Here is a 27,450-nt window from a genome sequence, read left to right as displayed (position 1 = left end):
CATGATGCTCACTTAATCATCCAAATACAAGATACTATCAAAGTCATGCATCACCATCGGAAGCAAGACGAACTAAAAGTTGATATTTTCAACAACTATCAGACACTGTCGATACACCTCAAAGATAATAAAAGATGTCTCTATAGGGGGTAAAAATAGTCATACGAGAATGTGATAACGAATGTACAACACCAAGATGACAAACAAATGATAAAAAAGCTGCAGAATGAGTTGAACTAGTATCAAATACACATAAACATCACGTCTACCAACTAGTACTGTTTCTAAAACGTTACTTGAATGAGTTGTTGCCGGATTTGCAATCAATGCAAACGTTCTGGATATAGGATATCGTTGAATGCCACTGCCACTGCCAGCTCCTCCTCCATCAGTGTTGCGTGACACTATACAAACCTCTGCCCTTTGTGAAATATAACACACAAGAAACAAGCCCTAGTCTATCTATAATAAGCTCTCCCCGGATGATATCCAACAAATGTAGCACATGGAGCCACTTGAATTATATTATGATTTTCCCCGTAAACCGAGTAACGGCTCTGTCCCTATTGACGATTCTGCCACTGTCTAGTCTGATTTTTTACTGAAACTTCTGATTCTGACCACCATACTGATTTTGGTCATAAGTTGACTGACCACGCATACTTTGATTCTGTCCACGCCATTGTCCCTGTTGACTACTTTGACCTCCATACTGCTGTCTTCCATGTACAAAACTTTAATCGTGTTTAGTCATTTTATGATCACTATCACATCTGAAAGTATTGAAATCTATGCGCTACTTCTCAACATTCTTTGTTGGCTCTATCACACTTTCAAATTTAAAAGAAATGATGGAACCTCTATGAAATGACTTCAACCCCTATTAAAAAATTTCAGCCATCTGTGCAGCAATCCCTACAACTGTCCCAACAAATCCAGCCAACCTGGAAAGACTCGCCATATATTTAACATTTATCTCATCATGATTCCGCGCAATTTATTTAAACTTCTTCAAGTAAGCCTAGCATTAGAAAAATTATGTTTATATAACATCTTTTTGAATCCATGCCATTCCAACGCCTCTATTTATTCCTATTGACTAATAGATTTCACTACTCTCGACAACCTCTCAACAACCCCTTCAACTTGTACACAACCAACAACCAACCTGACCTTCTGAATATCATCAATACCTAATGAATCAAATATTTTCTCTAGATGAACAATTTATATTTCGGCATCAATCAAAGTCGGTGCTGAACTAAATGAGGGTCCGGTTTTTGATTCATAAACCTCACCCACCATGCAAATGAATCCAACTTTTGGAGGCTGTTAAGAATGCAAGGTAAAGAGAAGTTGTTGAATGACTATGGTTTTAATGAAGATGATTTATTATCTTAAAGGGAAATTAAACTTATTGATAATGGATCTCTTGTTCACATTTGTAAAAGTTTTAAAAAATAATTATAGACATAAAAAAAATTGTTTGTAAATGGGTTTAATTGAAGTATGTTCTTAACTTAATGCCAAAATTGATTAAGAACAAAGGGGTGAAAGCTAATAATCAAATATGTATTGCATATGCCCTGAAGTAGTAGTAGATAAATTATTATAACATTTTGCAGAAGTACTCAATGGCAAAGATGGAGGAAGAAGTTTAAAAGTGTCAATTTGTTCCTTAGTATCTATAATATCCTATGGCAGCAAAAAAATTAGGATTCTAATATTATTTAATGATATAGAAAAAATAATTTTCTTTCACAAAATTATAAGTTATTATTTTTTTTATTTTTTATTCTAATGTAATTGTTATTCCTAATTATTTATTTTCATCAGAATACTTGAATATGTATTTTTTTTGTGGATATTGTAAATTTCATTCTCCTAATTATAATTTAAATGTTGTACAATAAACATACAGAATTTGTTTAAATTCGTATTCAGTTTTTAAAAATGTGTGTATTGTCATAGATAATAAGATTTTTAAATCTTATACAAAATAAATCATTTTTACATTCTAAAATAATAATCGTATAATTTCTTTTTCTTATATTTTTCTTATTCAATTTTTAAAAATGTGTTTACTGTTGTAGATAATAAATTTTTTAAATCTTATTCGAAGTAAATTCTTTTCACTTTATGAAATACTAACAGTATAATTTCATTTGATTATATAATCAATTATTAAAATTCAATAACAAAAATCTGTGTTTATTAAACGACATTTTGGAATAAATATTTTCTCAAAATAAAATAAAAATAAAACAGAGCACACCAGTGTAAATGTGTAATCATGGTTAAGTGGGCCTCGAAGTTCCCCAAGACAGAATCCAACAATGGGCCCATTGGACTTTCTCTCTCCTATCTCGTTTTGTCAGCATCTCTCGTTCCTCAATCTTCCGCAACTCTAATTCCCAATTCTACCCCTACAATTCCTCTTATTTACATCCCTCCCCCTAAATCCAACGGATCTCTCTCTCTCTCTCTCTCTCTCTCGTTTTATTGGTGAAGTGAGTTTGTATATGTAACCAACCAACCCTCTATCAAAAGGCATTACACTTCCAAAAATCCTCCCCCCAATCTGTACATACACACACACACACACATATTATATACTTAAATATTTTCACTTATTCAAGAGCTTGATAACAGCAATGAAGCCAACCACTCGCCTTGAATCGGTTATTTTTCAGCTCACTCCAACTCGAACTAGGTATACATATACATACATACATACATACATATATTTTCTTATGAATGTTACAATTTAATTGACATTTCTCAGAGTATTTCGTTTTTAATTTTTTTCCGATCAATTTGATGTATTCTATTATCACTACCAGTAACTGTAGATACTATGAAATTTGGTTGGTGGATAGGAATATGAAATATGATGAGAATTATCGAGAATACATATCTTACGGCTGATGTTCACAAAGTAATTAGTTAAAGTTTAAATTTGTGCAATGGAATAGTATAAGAAATGAAAAGCTGTAGTTCCATAAATTTTGCAAAATAATTTAAATTTAGTTCCGTAAACTATGTTTTGTACTTTCTTTCATTAATTAGAATTTTCATGTGAGAATTAGGGAGTGCATTATTAAGAGTTGAGTTGCGTCAGTCCATTGTAGGTTCATTTGTTTGATTATGTTTATCAGCTATTAAATGATTTCAGTAATTTGTATCATTTGTAATAGAATTTTTCAGTTTTACGGTACTGGCAGTGAAGTCTAATTGCTACTACATTATCAGGTATGACTTGTTTATTGTTGCGAATGGGATAAAAGAAAAACTGAATTCTGGTTTACTGAATCGTTTCCTTGCACACCTAAAGACTGCTGAAGATCAGATATCAAAAGGCAGTTATTCCATTATACTTAAACCCAAAGATGATGATGATGCAGGGTGGTTCACGAAGGGCACTGTGGAAAGGTTTGTATACCTTTCTGAGGTTTTTGGGGATTCTCCGTAGTGCCTTGTTATATTGTTAAATTAAATTAATAAGTTATTGTATGTGTAAAATATTGCATCAAGAATATATGTAACAAAGATATATATGTTACTTTATGTGTGGAATATTGCATTCAAGAATATATTTAATATGTCTTTTGCTGGGAAAATCTAAGGCCATGTCTGTTGTATGGGGATTAAGTTTGGGATATGACTATAATCCTATATATTTTTTAGTCTCAAGTTTGTTTTGGAAAATTGACTAAGAGATTATTATCTTAGGATCGAGATGGATAAAATAATACATAAAAGAGATGATTGAATGAGTACTTGTTTAGACCAAGTATAACGAGGGATTAAATTTTTTAAACAAAAATACTTTTGCATGTTTAACTTGACTTATACTTGTTTCATTTAATATTGAAGAAAGGGTATAGTTGTCCTTTTACAAAAAAATCAAATCAAATCAAACGTACTCGGTATATCTCTCTCCTGCTTATTGCAGGATCTAGGAAGGTGTGATGTACAAAGAAGTACGCAGAGATTACCTTTATTCAAAGAATAAAGAGGTTGTTTCTAGAAAACTCCCGAGTTATGTGTGTATATGTGTAAGATATGTGAAATATTAATCTAAATAATAAAACAAGATATAATATCAGTATATCACTTTTGATTGTTGTAAGTACTTGTACTCCCCGTATGTACTCTCGATATCATTCCAAGTTTTGAATGCGCGCTATTTTGATTCCATTTTTGCTGCTTTTCTCAATTAATTCCGAATTGAATTTTTAAATAACTCAAACAAAATATTCAAGTACTCTCCGTTGTTAACCCACAAATACGGCAATCGAAACCTGAAACCATAATGCACGCCCCGAATTTGATATAAGTTAGAATGTTTCGGGGTTTTGATTAACTGAGTATGTCTAAACAACCGGTTTAACTAGGATTTCTGTTTAATTTTTGGAATAATTATGCATGTATATGTATAATTTTAGATTTAGTGTTTTTAGGTTTTGTGAATTTTCGAGAAATTGAGAGAGATTGAAGTGATATTTTTACATAAAGATGATGAAGTTGATGATTTGCAAAGAAATCTGTCTTACAAGTTGATCGGAGATGGAGGTTTTCTGGCAGTTTCTCCCTCTCTTAGCAGTTTCTCTAAAGAAGGACAATAACATTAATAAAAAGTAGTAAAATCACCAACATACTTTCAATTACAAAACAAAACACAATATACGGTAGAAATATATGAAATCATTCTGTATAAACAATTTAGTTTCATCATGAAAGAATTAATTATCAATCAAAAGTAACAATAAATTATGCGGCGGATTAATTACAGAACCTCTAAGATTTTTCCACTGCAAACAAGAGCAAGGAGTATTGATTGCAGCCGGTACATTAATTGTTATGTGTGCCTTGTGGTTTGTATTTAACGATGTTATCCTAACTCCACGGCAAGTGACTACAAAGGATAAGTGTCCAAGACTCCAAGTATAGGACTTGGAAAGGTTTTGAAAATTTTGCATGTTTTTGGCCCAATATGAAGTATCAGTTGTCCTTATACATGATTGAGTTCCAAGATCCGAATACCAGTACTCGAGGTGAAATAAAGAATCAATGTAAGATAGTACTATGAAAATACTATACAGCACCCCGAATGACCATTTTTAGAGGAAAATACTGAACTACTAAAATGCCTTAACCCAAGTAGTACTATTTTCTGAATCAGATGATAAAAACCCTAAAATTTCGCTAATTTCCGTAAAAATTGATTGCATAAGTTCTTCATGTATCTTATATGAGAGAACTTAAAGCTATCAGAAAAAAGTTATATTTCTTTCATTTTTCCGTATTTTTGACAAAATAAGATGACAAGTTTTGGTGATGCAACAACCTGAACATATTCATATGACTGGGGCTTTACATGGAAGGTGATGCATATTTCTCTGGAATCTGAACTCAACACGATCTGGATATTTTCTTTCTGCCTTTTCTAAGGCATTGACTTCATCTTTGTGTACAACCATGGCACTATTAACAGCTTTTAAAGTAATGTTTTGCTCTTCATCTCCTATTTGCATCTTTCCTTGCTACTTTTATGGTCAGGATTGAACCTACATCGGCGCTTTCAACCTCCTTTCGATCAGGACCAACACAATGCACTAGAGTTGAGTTTTCCGGCACCTCCTTCCAATCCCTATTAAGTTCTCTTCTTAGCACAAGTATAAGCAACTTCATGTTATAGTTCCAACTTGTCAAGTTAATGGCCTGCCTTATCTAGCAAATTGAACATAGGATCAGGCGCAAAAGACAGATTTTAGTTTTACAAACTTAAATTTCTGAAGAGCTTATTCGTCCTTGAGATATAAAATTTCATCTATGACTCAGTCAACTTGTGCCTTGTAATATAACGATAGACTTAGTATAAAGATATCCACTTAACTGTAGCTGCATTTCTGAAGTTGCAACAATTTGACTTATGTACTAATGAATGGTAGGTTTAGTGTGTCAAAGTGATGATAGGTTTGAAGTCAAAGCAATCTTGGGGTTTTTCTGGTTGATCAGAAAATGATTACTCGTGATTGAAGATTGTATCAGCTATTCATGAGAAAATCTGGTGGTTGGTGACTTGGTGGTTGGAATTGATGTTGTTGATGTGTGGGTGGATTGGATGGTTTAAATCCTTTGATGCTTTTACATTTGTAAGATGATGATGATGATAAAATTGCAGCTGTGCAGAAAAGCAATAGATATAATCTTCAGTGGTGCAGAACTGTTCAGGAGTTGGCAAGGGAACTGATGAAGTGGTGTCTGAGCTTTTACTGACAGTGTACAAATGAAGGACAGTCAATTGGGATATAAGTGACAAACCAAAATTATTTCAAAAATGTATACCTGCCCCTGGTGCCATTATGTTGAAGAACAAAAATCAAGGAAAGTAGAGGGTAACGTGTTGCTGTAATGCTAACATTTCTCAACCGTAAAGAGTACTGATTGGCCTCATAGTATATTCATAGTTGTCAACAATAATGCTTAGATGGGTTATATCATGATATACTACAAAAAAACCAATTTTGGTAATAAAATTCTAGCACAACTGAACTACTATAACTAAATAAAATGTATAATTTTATGAAAAAAAATCATTACCATTAATGAGTCTAGTAGATAGGTCGTGTGCTTTTCTTCTTTCTCCCAAATAATTTATTACCCTTGATTATAAACATATGCTGGACAAATTATTTGTCAGAGGTGAATGCTTCAGTATGACAGCTGGATGAAGGTTCAATAATAAGAGAAATCAGTAAAAATTGACAGCATTTGGCTTCTGAAGATGACTAAAAATCCACGGTTTTCCTTGCCATAAGTATGGGATCTCGATTTATTTGAGATGATTGATGAGGACCTGTCTCCTCTTTAAAATATTTTTATAGAATTAAAGATAAAATATCAAAGGGTGGTTTCGTCTTGAATTTTGTCATACGCGTGCTTACTTGGATCTAAAATTTTATTTAACCCTCTTGTTAAAAAAGAGAATATACAGGAGATGAAGTATAAAAGGCTAACTGTACATGCTAATTTCATAGGTTTGTCCGATTTGTGAGCACTCCAGAAATTTTGGAACGGGTTTACACAATAGAATCTGAAATTTTACAGATTGGAAAAGCAATTCTCATACAGGGAAACAATGAAAGCAGAATAAATGCGGTGAGGATTTCCTCTTCTATCACTGTATTTACATTGTGCAAAAGTTTAACATTGCTGTAAATCTAAAAACTATTTCTTCTTAATGGCAGGTAGAAGACCATCAAGCAAAACCTATGCCAAGAACAGAAGGTACTAGACCATAAGAGTGTCAACATGAAACCTAGAATGTGTTTTATATTAGTTCAAGTTTCTGATTCTTTTCTTTATTTGTTTTGCAATGGTTTTGTATAATTAGTTATCATATCTATTTTCTTTCTTTACACTGTAACTTCTGTATAGATAGTAAATTGTTTGCTAATATAGTAATTAATTACATCATACTGAATTTGCACCCCACAAGCTTGTAATGGAAGAAACTTTACACTAGATGCTGATGAAAAGAAGGCAATGGTACTTTACATGGTGAGCATACAATTTTCTTATACATGTCTTTACAAGTGATAACAATAATATATAATTGGATTCTTTGTTATGAAGCCTGGTCCGCAACCACCTGAAACAAATGGATCTGATGCACAAGAGGGAAATTCAAAGTAAACATTTCTATCTTATTGACAAATTTATACTCTAAGCCACTTTATGGAAGATGGTGTTTAAGATCAGCTTTGGTACCTTTGTTCTCATTATGTGCTTACATTTACCACCAGAGTTCAGCTGCTAAAGGTTTTGGAGACTCGCATTAATGTGCTGCGGAAGGAACAAGGAATGGCTTTCGCGCGTGCTTCAGCTGCAGGTTTCGACATTGGTCACATGGCACCACTGGTTTCATTTGCTAAATGCTTTGGTGCATCGCGTTTGATGTAAGAAATTACATGTTTGTATTCTTATCCTCCTTGTGCATTTAACTAAAGTCTTTTGGCACTTGATACATCAGGGATGCATGTTTAAAATTTTTGGATTTGTGGAAGAGAAAGCATGAAACCGGTCAGTTGCTTGAAACTGAAACAGAAGAAGCGATGCCTAAGTTAAAATTTTCAACCGCTGATGCATCAGGAACCATTCATTCTAATGAGAATGCAGCAGTCGATGAAAGTGCAGGTTTGTGTTATTGTTTAAATTTAATGTTTTCCTATTTGAGCCTATCCCCTTATTATCTTTCCGTTCTGATTCAATTATTATTCTACTTAATTGACCCCAATCCAATTTGTGCAATAGCATGCAATCCATTATAGTAAGGTAGGTTATACATGTAAAACCTTGCATATCTGAGAGATAGCCAACCAAGCATAAGCTTGTATTTATCTGATGCATGGCTCTTAAGGGTGACTGCAAGATAGATAACTAGTTGCACACCATAAAGGTTTAAATGCCGAACTAAACAATGAATTAAATTACCTGTTGGACATGCCTGCTCATTTCCTCATCCTCCTTTTTATATGGGTTCTTGCAAATATATTTGTCACACGAATTACATCTATATGAAATGATATAAATACACCGCATGTTTACAAGCTTGTGCACATGTATAACATTATGTAGCCATTTTATTGGTTAAATGCATGGTCTATCCAAGATTTGGAATGCTGGGTGGAGATGAAATGAACCACCTAAATATTTTGAACAATAGATTGATTAAATATGTATATTACGTAAATAACATTGAACTTCGCTAAACACTTATTTAATTTTGTAATATTACATCCAATATGTATTATTAAGTTATGTACATTATGTTTATGAAGTAAGATTATATAATTCAAGTTAAAAAATTCTCTATGAATTAAAGTAAAATTTTAAAACCTAATAATGTATTAATGTTCTTTCAAAATATTAAACTTATTACAACAAAACTAGAATTTAATAGAACCAACTTCTACAAGAACTAAGGTATGTACGTGAACAAATTATCTTCAGGACTGTAAAAACACTTGAAAAAAGAATTGTTAGTTCTATTATTAACAAGTAACAGTATATTCTATGTGTATCCCAAATATTGGTATATTAGTGGATTCCATGTCCATAGAAATCTTTTTCATCATTATTTTGCATCGTGCTGCTCTGGTAAAACACTTTAAGCCCATTACAATATCCATTCGTAATGACATTTTTTTATTATATATTTTTTTAGTGGATTATATTTTTCAAGTATACAGGAGGGGGAATGAGTATTCAGATCCATGACCTTGGTCATGGGAGACTGTAGAAATATCAGTACTTAATGAAGGAATATTGGTAAATATCCTATACTGATTTGTATATATTCTAATAGCTGATAATTAGGATAGTGAATCATGTATTCACTGATTTTCAGGATCTAGATTAGCACTTTTACCTAGAATAAGCTGTGATAGAGTATGTATAAATAGTGGGTGACTTGTGTACTTCAGAGATATAAAAAAGGGATATTTATTCCTACCAAACCTGAGATTCATTCATACAAAACTACATGGTATCAGAGCTTTGGTAATCAGCTCTTTTCTAGGAAATTCTGGGCTTCACTATACATTTTTCGGCTCAATTTTTCTTCAATCGCTTCAAAAAAACATAATTTTGGTTGCTTCAACCAAAATTTTCATATAAATGGCTCTTAAATCAGCCAATCTCATATATCAATCAACTTCTATTGTCACCGACAATTATGACAAAACCAAACATGTCTCAGATGATGAAATCAATACAACTTCGACATCACCTGGACAGTTTATGCAGCAGCTGACGGATTCAAATCGAACCTCGAACAAGGCTAATGTCATTGCAACATGTCATCCAAGAACTATGCCTCGTACATATATTGCAACCTCCAACAACGGTACTTGGATAGTTGACTCGGGTGCTTCTGATCACATGACAAGTGATATTCAAGTCTTCAACACCTTCAAACCATGTGCAGATTCAGATTCCCACACAGTCAGAACTGGCGATGGATCTCTCTCAAGAGTGATAGGAACTGGTTCTGTAACGTTATTAAACAATCTTCATCTCAAATCTGTTTTATTTGTCCCGGCATTAAGTTGCAATCTTCTTTCAATAAGCAAACTTGCTCGAGATATGAATTGTATAATCAAGTTCTATCAAAATCATTGTGAATTTCAGGTTGGGGGCTCGGACAAGGTGTTTGATAGCGCTGAAATGCATGATGGACTCTATATTCTCAAGGATTCTCATACATATAAACATGAGAAATCAACTTCTGGTAAAAATTATAATTAAGTATTCAATTCTGTTGCTGTTTCAAATGAAAATCAGATCATGATGTGGCATTTTCACCTTGGACATCCAAATTTTGGTTATCTTGAAAGGTTGTTCCCTCATTTATTTGTCCACAAAAAATCAAAATTCTTTCATTGTGAAGTTTGTCAACTTGCTAAACACACTCGAAACTCGTATCCTAGTGTTCCTTATAAACCTTCACGGCCTTTCTTAATTATACATAGTGATATTTGGGGACCCTCTCGAGTAACTAATATCAAGGATCTAGATGGTTTATATCCTTTAATTGATGATCACACTAGGACAACATGGACATTTCTTTTGAAAGAAAAATCTGAGACTGCATCTATCTTCAAAAGTTTTCATTCCATGATTCAAAATCAATTCAAACAAAAGATCCAAATTCTGAAAACCGACAATGGAAGGGAATATTTTAACTCCATTCTTGGTCCGTACTTATTAGATCAAGGGATTATTCATATTAGTTCATGTGTTGATACTCCACAACAAAATGGAGTAGCCGAGAGAAAAAATAGACATCTTCTTGAAGTTTCGAGGTCAATCATGTTTACAAATCATGTTCCTAAACATTTTTGGGGGGAAGCTATACTCACATCAACCTATCTTATAAATCGTATGCCTAGTAGAGTATTACAATTCAGAACCCCGAGAAATTTGTTAGAAGACACATTTCCTCATATTTCATCTTTCTCCTCAAATCTTCCATTGAGAATATTCGAATGTACATCATTTGTCCATATTTATGATCATAAACGAACAAAACTTGATCCAAAGTCTCACAAGTGTGTCTTTATTGGGTATTCAAATAGTCAAAAAGGATACAAATGTTACTCTCCCGTAACGAGAAGAGTCTATCACACTATGGATGTCACCTTTTTTGAACATCAATCTTTCTTTCCCACGCCTGCTATTCAAGGAGAGTGTTCACATGAAAATCAGTTACGAGAAATATTCAATCATAGCACATTTCCCCAATCTGATTCCTGGACAGATGAACATCAAAACATATCTTTGTCTATCCATCCAAATTCATCAAAATCAGCTGAGTTTTCTCCACCTTCTTTGCGTATACAAGCCAATCTCAATCCTGTAAACACACCTAATATGTCCTAAGCACAACCTATAATCAGTCCGAACTCAGTTTTGTCTTCAGAAAATCCAAATGTTTCTTCAAACATAACACCACTTCAAACTGAGAAATCATGTGAGAAAGGTAACAAAGAATTACTTGTTTACAGTAGAAGAAAACCCGGAAATATAGAGGTCAATATGCAAGACAAGAACTGTTCAGACATTAATCAAAGCCCTCCTCACCAGGAGAATCTTAAAGGTCAAGATTCTATAAGTCATGAGTTAGTCTCTCCTGCTATTGATAATCTTGATTTACCTATTGCTCATCGAAAAGGTGTTAGAAGTTGTACTAATCATCCTATTGAAAAATATGTTGCTTACGGGAAATTAACACCTATGTATAGATCTTTTGTCTCTTCTCTTGATCGTGCTCAGATTCCCAAGAACATTCATGAAGCCTTAAAAGATCCTAAATGGAAGATTCCTGTACAGGAAGAAATAAATGCTCTGGAGAAAAATGGTACTTGGGTTCTCACTGAGATTCCTCAAGGAAAGCGAACTGTTGGCTATAAGTGGATATTCACCATCAAGTATAATTCAGACGGGAGTATTAACATGTACAAGGCTCGATTGGTTGCCATAGGATTCACTCAATCATATGGTGTTGACTATCAGGAGACATTTGCTCCGGTTGCAAAACTTAATACCGTAAGATTTTTGTTATCACTTGCGGTAAATTGTGATTGGCCTTTACATCAGTTGGATGTAAAAAATGTTTTTCTCAATGGGGATCTCAAAGAAGAAGTATACATGGACTTTCCTCCTGGAATGAAGAAACCTTACAATGGGCGATTGGTGTGTAGGCTTATTAAAACTATTTATGGCTTAAAACAATCTCCTAGAGAATGGTTTGAAAAGTTCTCAAATTCACTTATTAAGCATGGATATACTCAATGTCAGGCAGATCATACCATGTTCGTCAAGTTCTCATCAACAGGAAAAAAGGCAATTCTCATTGTTTATGTAGACATAATCATAACTGGAGATGACACGGATGAAATTTCGAAACTCAAAAGACTTCTTGCCTTGGAATTTGAAATTAAAGATCTCGAACCCCTCAAATATTTTCTTGGTATGGAAGTAGCTCGATCAAAAGACAGGATTGTTCTATCTCAACGAAAATACATTTTAGATCTTCTTAAAGAAACGGGAATGTTAGGGTGTAAACCAATTGACACCCCAATGGATCCAAACTTAAGGGTAAATCGAAGTAAGGATTCAACTCCAGTAGAAAGGGGGAATTACCAAAGGCTAGTGGGAAAACTACTATATCTCTCTCATACAAGGCCTGATATCGCCTACCCTGTCAGCGTGATAGGTCAATACATGCACAATCCTTGTGAGGAGCACTTGGACGCAGTTTATCGTATTATGAGATATTTGAAAATGACACCAGGTCTCAGATTGTATTTCAAAAAACATAATGACCGAGACATGAAGATTTACACGGATTCTAGTTGGGGTGGAGAGCTGACTGAAAGGCGATCAACTAGTGGTTATTGCACCTATGTATGGGGCAATTTAGTCACTTGGCGAAGCAAAAAGCAATCCGTGGTCTCAAGAAGTAGTGCAGAGGCAGAATATCGAGCTTTGGCCTTGGGTATTTGTGAAGGGATGTGGATCAAAAGGCTGATGAAAGAATTGAGGCGTGACTCTCAAAATCCCTTTAAAGTGTACACTGACAGTACATCTGCAATAGACATTGCTAAAGACCCGGTTCAACACGATCGAACTAAACATATTGAAATAGACCGACACTTCATTTATGAGAAAGTAAATTCGAAGTTAGTTGAGCTCAACTACATTTCAACAAAGAAGCAAATCGCTGACATTTTTACAAAGGCAATGCCCAGATCGAGTTTTGAAGAATTCATTTCCATGCTGAATTTGTATAACATATACAACTCAGCTTGAGGGGGAGTGTAGAAATATCAGTACTTAATGAAGGAATATTGGTAAATATCCTATACTGATTTGTATATATTATAATAGCTGATAATTAGGATAGTGAATCATGTATTCACTGATTTTCAGGATCTAGATTAGCACTTTTACCTAGAATAAGCTGTGATAGAGTATGTATAAATAGTGGGTGACTTGTGTACTTCAGAGATATAAAAAAGGGATATTTATTACTACCAAACCTGAGATTCATTCATACAAAACTAGAGAGACAAGGTTAATAAGCCTCACCGCTATGCTATCGATGAATCCTCCATTGTAACCCATTTTGATCAATGTACACTTGACAGTGCCCATGCCGGACACTTGCACAATCACGTGAACACTCCACACTTCATTTAGACAAAAGCAACCAAAATTTTCAAAAAATTGGTATATCAGATACCAAGACACATCTTTATTGGACACTTCCAACCAAGTTCACATAATATAGGTTTTGATACATCGCTTACTCTTTTTTGGGGTTAAGTTAAATTTTGTTATGTAGATTTCTGTTTGATAAAAATGCATTCAAAATCATTGGAAATTAAATAAAATTGAACTGAAAATACTTTATTCTCAGCCATTACCAAGTCAAACTCCTCTAATAGTAAATGTGTTTGCAACTTTCCCGAACAAACTCCTTTGGCAGTTCCACAATAATTTCTTTCCTGCAATTGGCATAGACACAATACTCTATCTAGGAAGCAACCTGTCAATGTCATTCTTCAAACCCTACACAGGTCACAAGATTACTTTTGTACATCAAGTAATATTATACTTTTCATAAATATATATGCAAAACCATTATTGAGGTTCAACTCATACTTCAACAAAGTAAGGAACCAGTTCTACAGATCAGTTTACTTAATCTCTACAATTGCCTTTTCCATCTCAACTGTTTTTTTTACCTCAAGCTTTCTCTCTTTTCCATATATGATCACTAAAAAGATTAAAGAAATATCACCTTCTCAAGTTAGAAACAAGATTATTGATCGAGAACGAATGACATATCTTAGAAAGTCCAAGGTTAAATTTACATACGGGGTAGAACTACACCAAATACATCTATTTTTTGGTGCATTTTTATTTATTTTCTTGTGAGTTCAATTTACTCCATGTTCTCGTAATCTGGATCAGGTAATTCGATTGCTAATTCTGAGCGTAATAGACAGCATTTGTCTTTGCATGGACATGTATTATTGAACAAAGCACCTCACCCCTAATTTGTTGCGGTTTCCAAGTTCATATTCCGATTTAGAAGTAGACAATGTTAAATTAGGTGCAGAGAAGTTACTGGACCCAGACAGTAACTTCTTTAGGTTGTAAACAAAGATCCTAAAAGAGTGTGCTTATATCTCCTCTTTTTAGTTTATTTTTCGTTTCTGCTTTCTTCTCCTTAATAATGGCACCTTCTATGTATTTGTCATGCTTATCATTTTTTTGTGACACTAATTTATTGTGCTCAGTTTCAGATATAAGGCCTCCAGTGAATCAACTTAATCCAGTTATCCAACATGAATATCTTTCGGGTCAGTATCCCCATCCTATGTTACCTCCTTGGCCCATGCATTCACCACCTGGCGTTCTACCATTTTATCAAGGACCTCCCATGCAAACTCCCTACCATCAGAACTATTCTCCAAATGGCTCATATTATCAGTCACCTTACGAAACATGGGAGAATTCCCAATTAAATGTTGGACAGAGAAGACACTCGATGGAAGGCATAACTGAACCAGATTTACTTGAGGGAAATATTTTAAGGATGGAATCAGCTTATAATTTAGAAGATAGTGGAACTTCACACCTCCGTTTGCAGAAGAAGGCTGAGAAATCGGGTAAAAAACATTTAGGCACAGTAGTTAACGGTAAAATCAGTAACATTACATCGGGAGTGGATTTGAATACAGAATTGTTTTCTGAAGTACACAAGGGTGATGTGGATCTGTTCAACAATACTCCAAATATGATGGATCAGGGCCATTTGAGATCATTCAAGAGAAAAGAAAGAGAGGGAAAACCTGCAGGTGAAATGACACTATATGATAAGGAAGAAGCTAGCACTGCAGATGGTGAAAACTGGCAAGCTTTTCAGAATTGTCTGCTTAGAGAAACTGAAGAAAATTCTTGTCTTAGTGACATTATGTTTGCAAGGGAAAGAAATATTCAGATAAGACCACATCACACAGGTTGTCATGATCCTTTAGCTTCTGTTAAACGAGATGCGGTTGAGCTACAAGCTGGAAGGTTAGCTGAATCTTATAAAGATGACGGGAATGTGTCTAACTTTCCTAGACTATCGAATGATGAATTTTCAGTATATAGAGAAGGTACACATCACAGTGGTAGACTGGAGACAGGTATCATCCATATGACTGGCTTCAAAGGTAGAAGTGTATTATATAAAAACAAAATATACGAAGCATCGTTTGGCGGTGAGAAAGAAAGCCAATCCAACTTGGGAAGCTCATCAGAGTTGGCTATTAATGGTTATGAAATCGCAACTGATAATCTGGCTTATATGGTTGATGAGTCCTTCACTTTACCTTTAAGGTCAATGTCAGTAGATCAGGTTAATTCTGATGGGAGGGCTGTTATTGACATCAATTTTCAGCTTCCATCCACTCAACAAAGTTCAGAAAATGTTCTTAAAAAAACTGGAATCCAAGTTAGGTATGAGCCTAATGAGTTGAGCTTGTTACCAGAGCGCTGGTCAGAAAAGAGGCAAATTGGTTATGACCATGCTTTAGACTATGAAAAACAGCTTTTATTGAATATTGCAGCTTCAAAGCATACAGAATTTGCCACAGATGCAAAACAAGGATCTAAGATAATAGAGGGTAAGAAGGCAAGAGCAGTCTTAGAAACCTTAGACAAGAAGAGGAGTAGGGGACCACTATTGAAAGGAAAATTATCAAAGACGAATCCTTTAGAAGAAGCACGCATACGCGCTGAGCGGCTAAGATCGTATAAGGCTGATCTTCAGAAACTAAGGAAGGAAAAGGTAATTGCTTATGAATAATGAAGTAATATGTAATGCACCTACCAAAGAAATTTTGATATGTAAGATAGTTTTGTGTAGGCTTATTCAAATTTATACTCCCTTTGTCCCACTTTTTTTGTCAATTTGACCATATTTTGGTCAAATTGACCAATTTTATAATGAAAATTACATATATTATATGATAGTTATAATTATTTTAAAAACTTACTACCATAAATATACTTATCGTAAAATAATAATCAACTTTTAAATTTATGAAAGCATGAAAATTCAAATTATTATTTGAGGTCAAAGTTTGTTTAGTATGACCAACAAAGTCAAATTAGGCCAAAATATATGGGACGGAGGGAGTAACATATATCATGATAATCTTAAATACATCCAGTTTATGTCTATTGAGCATCCACTTGTCGGTTTTTTTTATTTGTCTTTATTTTTATAAATTTGGTATACTTACAGGAGGAGGCAGAGCAGAAACGAATAGAATCTCTGAAAACGGAGCGGAAGAAAAGGATTGCTGCAAGAGGTAGCTTAACCTCTGGTACTTCACTATTGCCTTCTGCAAGCAGGAAGTCATTGCCAGCAAAACTCTCTCCTGTCTCTCATAAAGGATCCAAGTTTAGCGATTCAGAGCCTGGATCATCGTCACCTCTGCAGAGGTCCAAGATAAGAACTGCTTTGTTCGGAGCTACTGATTCTAAAGTTTCAATGGTCCCCAAATCAGTTGATACCAGGCACAAAACAATAAACAGGTTAACGAGATCAGTTTCAGTTACTAAAACGGAATCTAATGTTTCTACGCCTGATTTAAAAGCTTCAATGGCACGAATTAGAAGATTATCAGAACCAAAAACAATAAGCAGCCATTCTGCTTCCTCAGCGAAGATCAGTAGTGCTAGATCAGGTTCAAAAGTGAAAGCTTCATCTAATGAGTTTGAGGGCAAGAAAGCATCTGCTACAACGAACTGTTTCCAAGGTAATGTTTTATCTCTTCCTGAATTTAAACTTGAACCATTTGAGGGGCCTGTGAAGGTAAACCAGAAAAGTTCAGCAGAGAAATTGTTTGAGGGCAAAAAAGCATCTGCTCTAGCAAACGCAGACAACCGTAAGGTTGTATCCCTTCCTGGGTCAGAATTTGAACTATCCAAGGGGCCTGTAAAATTAAAGCAGAATAAATCAGCAGAGAAAGAGATGACACGAAACATTAATCGGGAAAAGTCATTTGTAACGTCTGCTAATGATAAATTAGGTCTTGTTAGAAGAAAACCACATCATGATCTGGATGATGATCCAGTAATTGAAAAGACTGTAGTCATGCTAGAGTGTCAAAAGCCTTCTGCTCCAGTTGTACCAGCTTCAGAAGAAAAGTTGAGTGTTTTAGAAAAACAGAACCATGATAATATTATTGGAGAGACAACGTTGGCAGTTCCTGAGTATAAATCCATCTATGCAACAACTTCACCACTGGATAGAGTTCAAAAAGAAACAACTATCCAGACACTGGAGGCGCCTATTTCTGATGAGGTAAGACTGGTAGTCTAAAGTATATTATCTTTTAAAAATGAAATGCATCAGCATGTTCATACTCAGCAGCACAATTAATTAGAGGCATGTAGAAGTGCCCGACAATCTCGAACTTTCATTGAACAATTAATAAGCTGCTAAATACGAGTCTGTCTGCCACTTTGTTTAAGAAGAGAGCCATATATCTTGAGAAAATTTAAAGTCCTCAGATGTTAAGCTCTAGATTAACATCAGACAAGGCAATGAAATAAATGCCATTATTCATACACTAATTTTCTATTTAGGCTCAGACTTTCATGTTAAATTTATGTACGGTTACAGTCGTATTATTGTCAGTATGGTGTAAAAATGGCTAATTACTTGCTTATAAGCTGGGTTGGATTTTACTTAAGAAATACCATCCATTACACTTTTACCTGGATTTTTTTTAAAAAAACCTTTCCGAGATCTTTGGAGAAGGAACTCGATGCCTTTGTAAGTTGTAACTGCGGCGGTCTTTCTTGTTAGAGTGTCCATTTTGAGTTTTGAGTCGTATACTTATTTTAATCGGGTCAATTAGGTTTCCTTATTTAAATTTGTGTCACAAATTGGGCTGTGTTAGAGTCGCGTTTCGCGTCGTGTCTGTTATTGTTATCCTTGTGTCGTTATTTTGTGCTGTTATCTCCTTGATAGTTTTTGTGTATCACTGACAAAAACGGTTTTCTAATTAGAAATGTTTCAGATAAATATTGGTGAGTATTTCAGATATCTACTTTGAGGAGGAAGTAACACAACTCAACCAGAAAAACTTTTCTCATGATGGGGCTAAAGAAAATTTAATTCAAATTATTTTTTTCTAATTAGGTGATGACAAATAATATGGAGAAGAAATCTGCCGACTTGCCAGTTACGAGTGCTCTTATAAAGTCTGATGATGTTCCCTCTGCTCAAGTCTCATCTTTGGAGTATAGAAATTCAAAGTATGGTAAACTGCAACTAACTTCATTGGGATCGACAAGTGTTAAAACTGGTGAATTACAAGATTCTAGTTTTAAACACATGAAACTAGAAAACGTTCCTAAAGCTTTAGAGTCCAAGGGACAAACAAAGAGTGTAAAACGGTTCTTAAAATTGGGAAGAAGAAACCGTAGTTCAACTTCAAGTGCTGGAGAGCAAATTGCTGAATCTCACAGTACAACTACTGCCAATGGATCTGAGCCTCGCGAAACGGAAACCAATACTGACTCTACCAGTAAAGGTAATGTTCATTTTACTAGCTTTTGAAAACTTTAAAACATAATTATGTTGCTTATAGCTTATGTAACTATCACCATAACTTTTAAACCATCCATGGAATTCCAAAAGTAACTTTTTCAAGGCTTGGGTTATCGTTAAAAAATTACTTTTCGCTAAAGTTAATAAGTGTCATATAAGAACATCTCCAACATAGGTGCTAAAATCTCTTGTTTCGTGGCACTCTTAGGTGCATTTGTTTGGAGTTACCACCAAGAGAAGTTGCTCTACTGACACCCTCTAAATAGATAAAACACAAATACTTGTACGGATAACATATATTACTCATACTTAATCTATTATTTCTAGTTTTCCTAATATTGTATGGGGACCATTTAGGCACACTTTATTGAGTCCCAACTATTGGATTTAGAGGTTGCCAAATATAACAAGGATGGAGTGAATAATAAAAAAATATTATTTATGATGTGCTGGACATGTTTGACACCTCTTATTGGGGCTTTTTTTAAGTAAAATAATACTTATAAGTTATTTTGTATTTTAATAATATTACTTGTAATTTCACTAAAGTATTTGTTCAATTATCACATATAAGTTACCAATTTTTTTTTTGTGAAAATTACAAAAAGGATTTTATGAAGTTGAATAAACTGTTCGATTAATGCATAGATTTCAAGTTAAAATTCGAAAATTTAAAAGCACAAATTCTGAAATAAAATTACTGAAAGACAACATTAACACAATGTGAGTAGTAATATTATCACCAATTCCAGTCCACCCTCTTTCAATCTCTCGATCCCTTTTACTAATTTTCGGAATAGATCTTTCGAGAATGTAAGTTTCTCTTTCTGTAGTTATAGTTATAAATGCACTAGCATCATCTACTAATTGAAGTAAGTTTCTACGTACATGTGCTACAAAGGCGATTCACAATTACATTATGTAGTTAAATACTAGAGATTGTGTGTTTCAAGCTGCTAAAAGAGAAACTTACATTCCCGAAAATTCTACTTCGAGAACTAATAATAGGGATTCGGGAACAGCAACAGGGAGGGAAGGAGAAACCAAATGAGAGGGTAATGATGATATATGTTAAACAGGGTAATACTGTAACTCTCATTACGTGAATCTGTGTTGTTAAATTTTGGATTTTTAACCCATGTTTATTTTTTACAAAATATTTCTATTAACTTATAAGTGGTAATTTACCAAAAGTTTCATAGATTTTTTAAGTAAAATTATCCAAATACAAAATAACTTAAAACTAAAATTCTACTTCTAACTTATTTGACACTTATCAACTTTAAGTGATAAGTATTTTTCTTAAGATAATCCAAATGGACCCTTGGAGAAAGTCCAGTAGACTAGTTATTGATGCTCTAAAATTGAAATTTAAGGAATGAAGAGCAAAAAAAAAGAGCTCCAACAATCTCCTAATAATTCCTTAAATCACTAATAACATCATTTCACTGCTTATTTTTAAGTAACATCCCCCTATTCTTAAGGATGTTCTAACTATTATTTTATAATAAAATCTGAAAAACACTATTTTTCTCTCTCTTGTATGTTATACTTTAATCGAAAGATTACACTTTTAACAATAAAATAATGAACAAGAGGTTAGTATAAAGAACATTGTTAGAGATAAAGTTACTTATCTATATCTTAACTATTAAGAGCCAGTTTTTACATTTTACATACGGAGTGAGTTGAGAGATTATTGGACTTGCTCTTAGTATGATTAAAAAAAATGTGGCAGCATCTAACATATATTTTTTCTTGTTTTGGCATATTTTGTCTCTATTCGTTGACCAATTTTTTTTAGATGAATGTTATTCATTGAGATTCGATGAATTTATCACAACAATGTTCCTATTATGCGAGGTGTTTATAGTCGCTCAATACAGATCACACTACAACTTTCATGCTACCGCGCACAGCTTGTTAATGTATAGAAGGGGGACTGAAGACAATCTTAAGTTTTTATCAATATGCAACAATTAAGTGAAGAATAAAAGAGAAAATAATAAAGTGGCTAATATATAATAGCACCAATGTAAGATCTACGTAAATTTTACATAATGATATGCAATTCCTAACTTGACTCTTTTGAAATCCACCGGTTGCTGTATAGAGTATTTATAAAGTAACCAACTTAAATTACCAAGTATACAATTTTGAACTGTAAATTAATTCACAGTTTTTCAAAATGGTGTAATTACTCATAATGCATGGGTTGCACTATTAATCACGATTAGACAATAAAGATCGTCACTCTTTTATCTACAGCATCTATAATTCTTGCGTAATGCACATGTTATGTTTTTAAAACTTTTTTATTCATGTGTCGTACATAATTATATATTTTCGAACTATAAATATCCAAAATAGGGAAATATAAATTGTGTTGTATAATTTTGGATATAACTGCTGTCGACAATTAAGTTAAGTTGTCATGGTGAATTCGATTAAAACAAAATTACAGATTACAAAAAAGTTAGAAACAAAAATGCCTTACTGTGTAGGCTTTCTTGGTGGATGCAATTTTGAACTAAAAGTGTTGAGAGATAGAATTCTGTTTTGTGGTATTTGTTTTATATATTGTGATTCAAGTGGGCACTTTATTAGCAAGCCTCCCCCTCTCTAATATGTAGTTTTTCACAGTAGTTCAAATTGATCTAGTTTATAACATAACTAGCATTCATTCATGAAATCAACCACACCGTGTACTTGAATCTTGTTTCTAATTAATAGCCCCTGTGAAACTAAAAAGACAAAGGATGCTTAAGGTTCCATTTGTTTGTCAAAATAATTTCCTGAAAAATATTTTTCTGGTTTTCCTGTGCATGTTTAGTGTACGTATAATATTATTTTGCTTTTTTAGGTTTTTGGGTGTTCATTCGATTTTGGGAAAACATTTTTCTGCTTTTCATGTGTTTGTTAGGTACAAATAAATTTTCTTCCGAAGGAGGAAAATATAATGTTACATGATTTTTAGGAAAATGACTTCCCTCTTTTTAGAGAGAAATACGTTTTCCAAATTAAATATTTTCTCCCGGTTTGTCATAATTTTTATACTGATATAGTGGATGAAAATGAATTATTTGCCAGGAAAAATATTTTTGGAAGAATATGTGTAAGCTAATATATATTTAAGCTTTTATTTTTAGAAGAATTTAAGAAACAGTAATTTGTGTGTGTTGTTATTAGGTAAAGTTGCATTTCTTGAAAGAATTTCCATATGAAAACATAAACTTGTTACCCTTTCTCATTGTCAGTGCATACGCTAAGGAACTTATTGTCTCAAGAGGAAACACGAAAACCAACTGTTGCCCAAACTTCACACAAGTGTAAGCTCTCCTAGTGTCACTTACATTCTCTTGACATTATTTTCAAAAGTTGCAAAGCTTTTTAATACCAAGTATAATATCTGTAAATGCAGATTCACACCATTTCTCTTTGTTGTCACCCTTCCTAAGCAAAACAAGTGAGAAGAAGTTGATAACATGACTTCAGGCCTTGGAGATAAGTGAGAAGAAGCTGATAACATGACCTCAAGTCTTGGAGATTTAGAGCGAGATGTCATTTCAGTTGGGAAGTTTTGCCCTTTATCCAGTATCAATTATTGTCTTCTATTGTAAACTCAGTTCCAAATGTGTATACCTAGATGGTGACTGGTTTGCAGTGAATCAGTGAATACCTCTTCATAAATAGCTTCATATGTTGTTTTTCTTTCGATTAGTTTATGTTGTTCCATGCCCTGGCTACATATATAATTCCTTTTCAGAAGTTACTTACTTCATTTTTAGTTGGGAAAATTTTTGAGTAGTACTATGTATCCAAAATTATGTACAATAATATACGACTTGCATTTTTTTTCTTAATATCCTAAAACTCATTTAATTTTAGATCCTTAACTTGGGGATAGAGCACCCTAGATTAAGAATTAAAACTTCAAGAAGATATATATTAAATTATGTACAACAATGTACGAGTGATGTGTCATTGTTGATCTACCAGGGAATTTGGCAAATAAATGGGAATTTACAAAATTTAAATTATTTTTTCTTTGATAATGTATATCTCTAAGAAGATATATATTAAATTCGGGTACAAACTTAGGCAAAAACCTTTTTTAAAATTATTTCTGTAACTTTTACTACATATTTTATGAAATTAAAGATTTATATTATGCTAATTTATACTTTATATTTTTATCATCTAAGAACATTTTACCATCTTTTGTCACCTATTTTTTTTTGAATTAATTGTCAATATGGCATGCACTTATGTCTTATTTGTCAAAAAAAATTATAAACACTTATCAAAATTGAATAATATTTTCTGAATGTATATAAATATTTATATACTTTACATCTCTAAAAAGTTATGTATATTATAGGTACTAATGCTTAAATTAAATTTTATATTATTGTACAATAAAAATGTTAATATTTTAGATTTGATAACCTTCTTAACGGGGTGATTTAGCTTTAATGTACAATTATTGTTTTAATGGATCATAATTCATGGTACATGTACAAATTAAAATAAAACGAAGACTTACATAATAAAATACATAAAATATAATAAGGTATTAGTTTGACGAACTTACTTAACGACAATAATTCAAAAATGGTTGTAAACATATTTATTGATTCAAATAAAAATTTAAAAATATCTAGAAAATTTTGAAAATGTCTAATTTTTATGAGAGTTAACTCGAATTAATATTGTCCCATCCATATCGACATTCATACAAATTATATATATATTTAAATGAGACCCGAAATTATGAAGTCGTAATATATAATATTATAATTAAAATTTAATTTAATACAAAAATAATTCAAATCGAAACCGATAGGTTTAATGAAATTCTAAACATGTGTAATCTAATAGCTTTGCAACATTGCAAGATCATGCTCAAAGCAATTTCACACTTCTTTTATTTACATATATTGAATAAGATTTGGTTTTATTTATTTAATAATTATGTATTCCTTTATAAACAACATAGCTATGTAATAATATATTTTCATTCTTGAATAATCAGAATTTTAAGTTTTTTCTCCATTTCTTGTATGTTGAAGTTTTCTGACAAACTTTTGTCAAAAACGAACTTTTGTCAAAAAAAGGGAGTAAAATGCTATTTTGACTGTCTAACCACTTGAAACATTGATATTCAAAAACTTTCACATGCAATACTGGATATCAAAAATAATTACAAAATTATGTTACTCCGTTAATTATTTCTAACGCCATTTAATTTTTGAGGGTATTTTAGTTTTTTTGTTGCTTGACCATTTAACAGGGGTGACTTGAACTTTAATAATTTAATTTCTATTTACATTGTTATCTTTGTTATATATAATATAATATATAAGAGACATATATAAGAGACTTTGAGAGAGAACTAACTAATAAGAAAAGAGAATATCTTATTCTTGTGTACATAATCATGATACAAGCAAGCCTTATATAGGTTAGTGGGATGAATGTTACAAGAAAATGGAGAGCCAAAAGTCTCTAATTAATGTAGGCATATGAAAGACCAAAAGTCATCTACTAATTACATAACACTCCCCCTAGATGACTCATAAAAACATCATGCCTCGTTAAAACCTTACTAGGAAAAACCCTATGGGAAAAACCCTAATGAAGGAAAAAAGAGTACATGTGTTAAACGAGTAATAAAGAGGACATTATATCTTCCCCTCATTTAAACATGACTATGAAAATCAACATAGATCTCGAAATTTACGCATCCCAATCTTGTGTACCAACTTCTCGAAGGAAGATGTAGGAAGTGCTTTTGTGAACAAGTCTGCTGAATTTTCACATGATCAAATCTGACAAACATTAATTTCACCCATTTGTTGAAGTTCATGGGTAAAGAAGAACTTTGGATCAATGTGCTTTGTCCTATCACCTTTAATGTAACCTTCTCGAGTCTGAGTGATGCATGCTTCATTATCTTCAAATAAAACAGTAGGACTTCCTTTATTGACTAAGAGACCACGTGATTCTCGAATATGATGGACCAAAGACCTTAACCATACGCATTCTCGGCTAGCTTCATGTAGTGCCAATAATTCAGCATTATTCGAAGAAGTTGCTGCTAGAGTCTGCTTTGTAGACCGTCAAGATATTGCGGTATCACCATATGTGAATACGTAACCTGTTTGAGATCTACCTTTATGGGGGATCGGACCGATATCCTGCATCTGCATAACCAACTAATTCCATTTTTGAGTCTTTAGAATAAAACAAACCCATATCCATTGTTCCTCGAAAATATCTAAATATCTGTTTCAGACCGGTCCAATGTCTTCGAGTTGGATCAGAACTATGTCTTGCCAACAAATTAACTGAAAATGCGATATCAGGACGTGTACAATTGGCAAGATACATTAGCGCACCAATGACACTAAGATATGGTACTTCAGGGCCAAGTAGTTCTTCTCCTTTTTCTCTTGGGCGGAATGGATCTTTTTTCTTTTCAAGTGATCGCACAACCATGGGTGTACTGACAGGATATGCTTTATCCATAATAAATCTTTTAAGGACCTTATCAATATATGCAGACTAATGGACAAAGATTCCTTTTGATAAGTGTTCAACTTGAAAACCAAGATAAAGTTTTGTTTTGCCCAAGTCCTTCATTTCAAATTCTTTCTTTAAGTATGCAACCGTCTCATCAAGTTCGGCAGGAGTTCCAATGATATTTAAATCATCAACATAAACTGCGATAATTGTGAATCCTCCTTTTGTCCTTTTAATAAAGACGCATGGACAAATGACATTATTAACATATCCTTCTTTTAGGAGGTACTCACTGAGACGATTATATCACATTCGACCAGATTGCTTTAACCCATACAAGGATCTAATCAACTTGATTGAGTATAATTCTCGGGGTTTTAGATTACATGATTCAGGAATTTTAAATCCTTCAGAAATTTTCATAAATATATCATTATCAAGCGATCCATATAAATAGGCAGTCACAACATCCATTAAATTCATTCGGAGCCCTTCCAAAATTGATAAACTGAGTAAAAATCTGAATGTTGTTGAATCCATTACCGGGGAATAAGTCTCTTCGTAATCAATTCCCGGTCTCTGCGAGAAGCCTTGTGCAACAAGACGTGCCTTATATCTTACAACTTCATTTTTCTCATTTCTTTTACGCACAAATACTCATCTATATCCAACGGGTTTTATACCTGCAGGTGTTTGGACAATAGGTCCAAAAACTTGGCATTTTTCAAGTGATTTTAATTCTGCTTCAATAGCTTCTTTCCACTTTGGCCAATCATTTCTTCTTTTACATTCATAGATCGATCTAGGCTCATGATCCCCGATTTCCTCAGAAATGTGAAGTGCAGCTGCATATGCAAATATATCATCCATGACAATTTCTTTTCTGTTCCACCTCTTTCCTGAAATGACATAATTTATCGAGATCTCTTCATTGTCAACAATTTCAGGTGTTTAATCATTCTTGGAAGACGTCTTTTCAGTGATCAATTCTATGATGCCATTTGATTGTCCAACTTCCTTATCAAGTTTCCTTGTTTTTCTTGGAGTTTTATCCTTGGATCCAATTGGTCTACCACGCTTCTGGCGTGCTTTAGACTCATTTGCTAGCATGATTTTATTATTTTTTTTCAGGAAGTTTAATCTTACAAGAAACATTAACAGCTGGTATATGTGAATTTGTCACATTCTTGACATCAGTAAAAGCATCAGGCAATCTATTTGCGACTTCTTGTAGGTGGATAATCTTTTGAACTTCAAGTTCAAATTGATTTGTACGAGGATCATAATGAGACAGGGATACTGCATTCCACAAAATTTCTTGCTTTTCTTTTTCGAATTTTGTCTTATCTCCCCCTAATGTAGGAAAAACTATCTCATCAAATTGACAATCGGCAAATCTTGCCGTGAATAAATCACCAATCATGGGCTCCAAATATTTAATAATCGAGGGAGAATCAAATCCAATACATACCCCTAATCTTCTTTGGGGTCCCATTTTTGTTCGTTGGGGAGGGGATATTAGAACATAAACTGCACCCAAAAAATTTCAAGTGAGAGATATTTGGTTCTTGACCATTTACTAGTTGTAGTGGGGAATATTTATGATAAGAAGTCGGTCTTAACCGAACCAAAGAAGCCGCATGTAAAATCGCATGCCCCCATGCAGAATTTGGTAAATTTGTTTTCATAAGTAATGGTCTTGCAATTAACTGTAACCTTTTAATGAAAGACTC

At 33.3% G+C, this 27,450-nt stretch overlaps 2 protein-coding genes across 3 annotated transcripts; one reads left to right on the top strand and one right to left on the bottom strand.

Moving 5' to 3' along the window:
• Positions 1-2,459: 2,459 nt before the first annotated feature.
• Positions 2,460-22,915, top strand: LOC141677514 (uncharacterized). 2 transcript variants are annotated; one of them, XM_074483484.1, is made up of 13 exons: positions 2,460-2,713; positions 3,253-3,432; positions 7,044-7,164; positions 7,254-7,293; positions 7,505-7,566; positions 7,642-7,697; positions 7,812-7,964; positions 8,039-8,202; positions 14,883-16,414; positions 16,874-17,938; positions 18,782-19,175; positions 22,450-22,521; positions 22,614-22,915. In XM_074483484.1, the coding sequence occupies exons 1-13, from the start codon at positions 2,655-2,657 to the stop codon at positions 22,679-22,681; spliced, it is 3,966 nt and encodes a 1,321-aa protein (XP_074339585.1). In that variant the 5' UTR covers positions 2,460-2,654; the 3' UTR covers positions 22,682-22,915. The 2 variants fall into 2 exon arrangements, with proteins under 2 accessions (XP_074339585.1, XP_074339584.1); XM_074483483.1 differs by having other exon boundaries at positions 14,877-16,414.
• A 2,454-nt stretch (positions 22,916-25,369) lies between these two features.
• LOC141680257 (secreted RxLR effector protein 161-like) lies at positions 25,370-25,723 on the bottom strand. Its single transcript, XM_074486532.1, has one exon. It carries the CDS (start codon positions 25,721-25,723, stop codon positions 25,370-25,372), a length of 354 nt encoding a protein of 117 aa, XP_074342633.1.
• Between the last annotated feature and the right edge of the window lie 1,727 nt (positions 25,724-27,450).

Source organism: Apium graveolens, chromosome 8, assembly GCF_009905375.1.
Source record: "Apium graveolens cultivar Ventura chromosome 8, ASM990537v1, whole genome shotgun sequence".
Lineage (NCBI taxonomy): Eukaryota > Viridiplantae > Streptophyta > Magnoliopsida > Apiales > Apiaceae > Apium > Apium graveolens.
This window is presented reverse-complemented; position numbering and strand designations above follow the sequence as displayed.

Bases quoted from the DNA above. Each gene is read 5' to 3' on its own strand.
- LOC141680257 (XM_074486532.1), bottom strand. From the start codon at position 25,723: ATGGATAAAGCATATCCTGTCAGTACACCCATGGTTGTGCGATCACTT.
- LOC141677514 (XM_074483483.1), top strand. From the start codon at position 2,655: ATGAAGCCAACCACTCGCCTTGAATCGGTTATTTTTCAGCTCACTCCA. The intron at 2,714-3,252 runs GTATACATATAC...CTACATTATCAG, and splicing joins CTCACTCCAACTCGAACTAG to GTATGACTTGTTTATTGTTG. The intron at 16,415-16,873 runs GTAATTGCTTAT...GTATACTTACAG, and splicing joins AGAAACTAAGGAAGGAAAAG to GAGGAGGCAGAGCAGAAACG.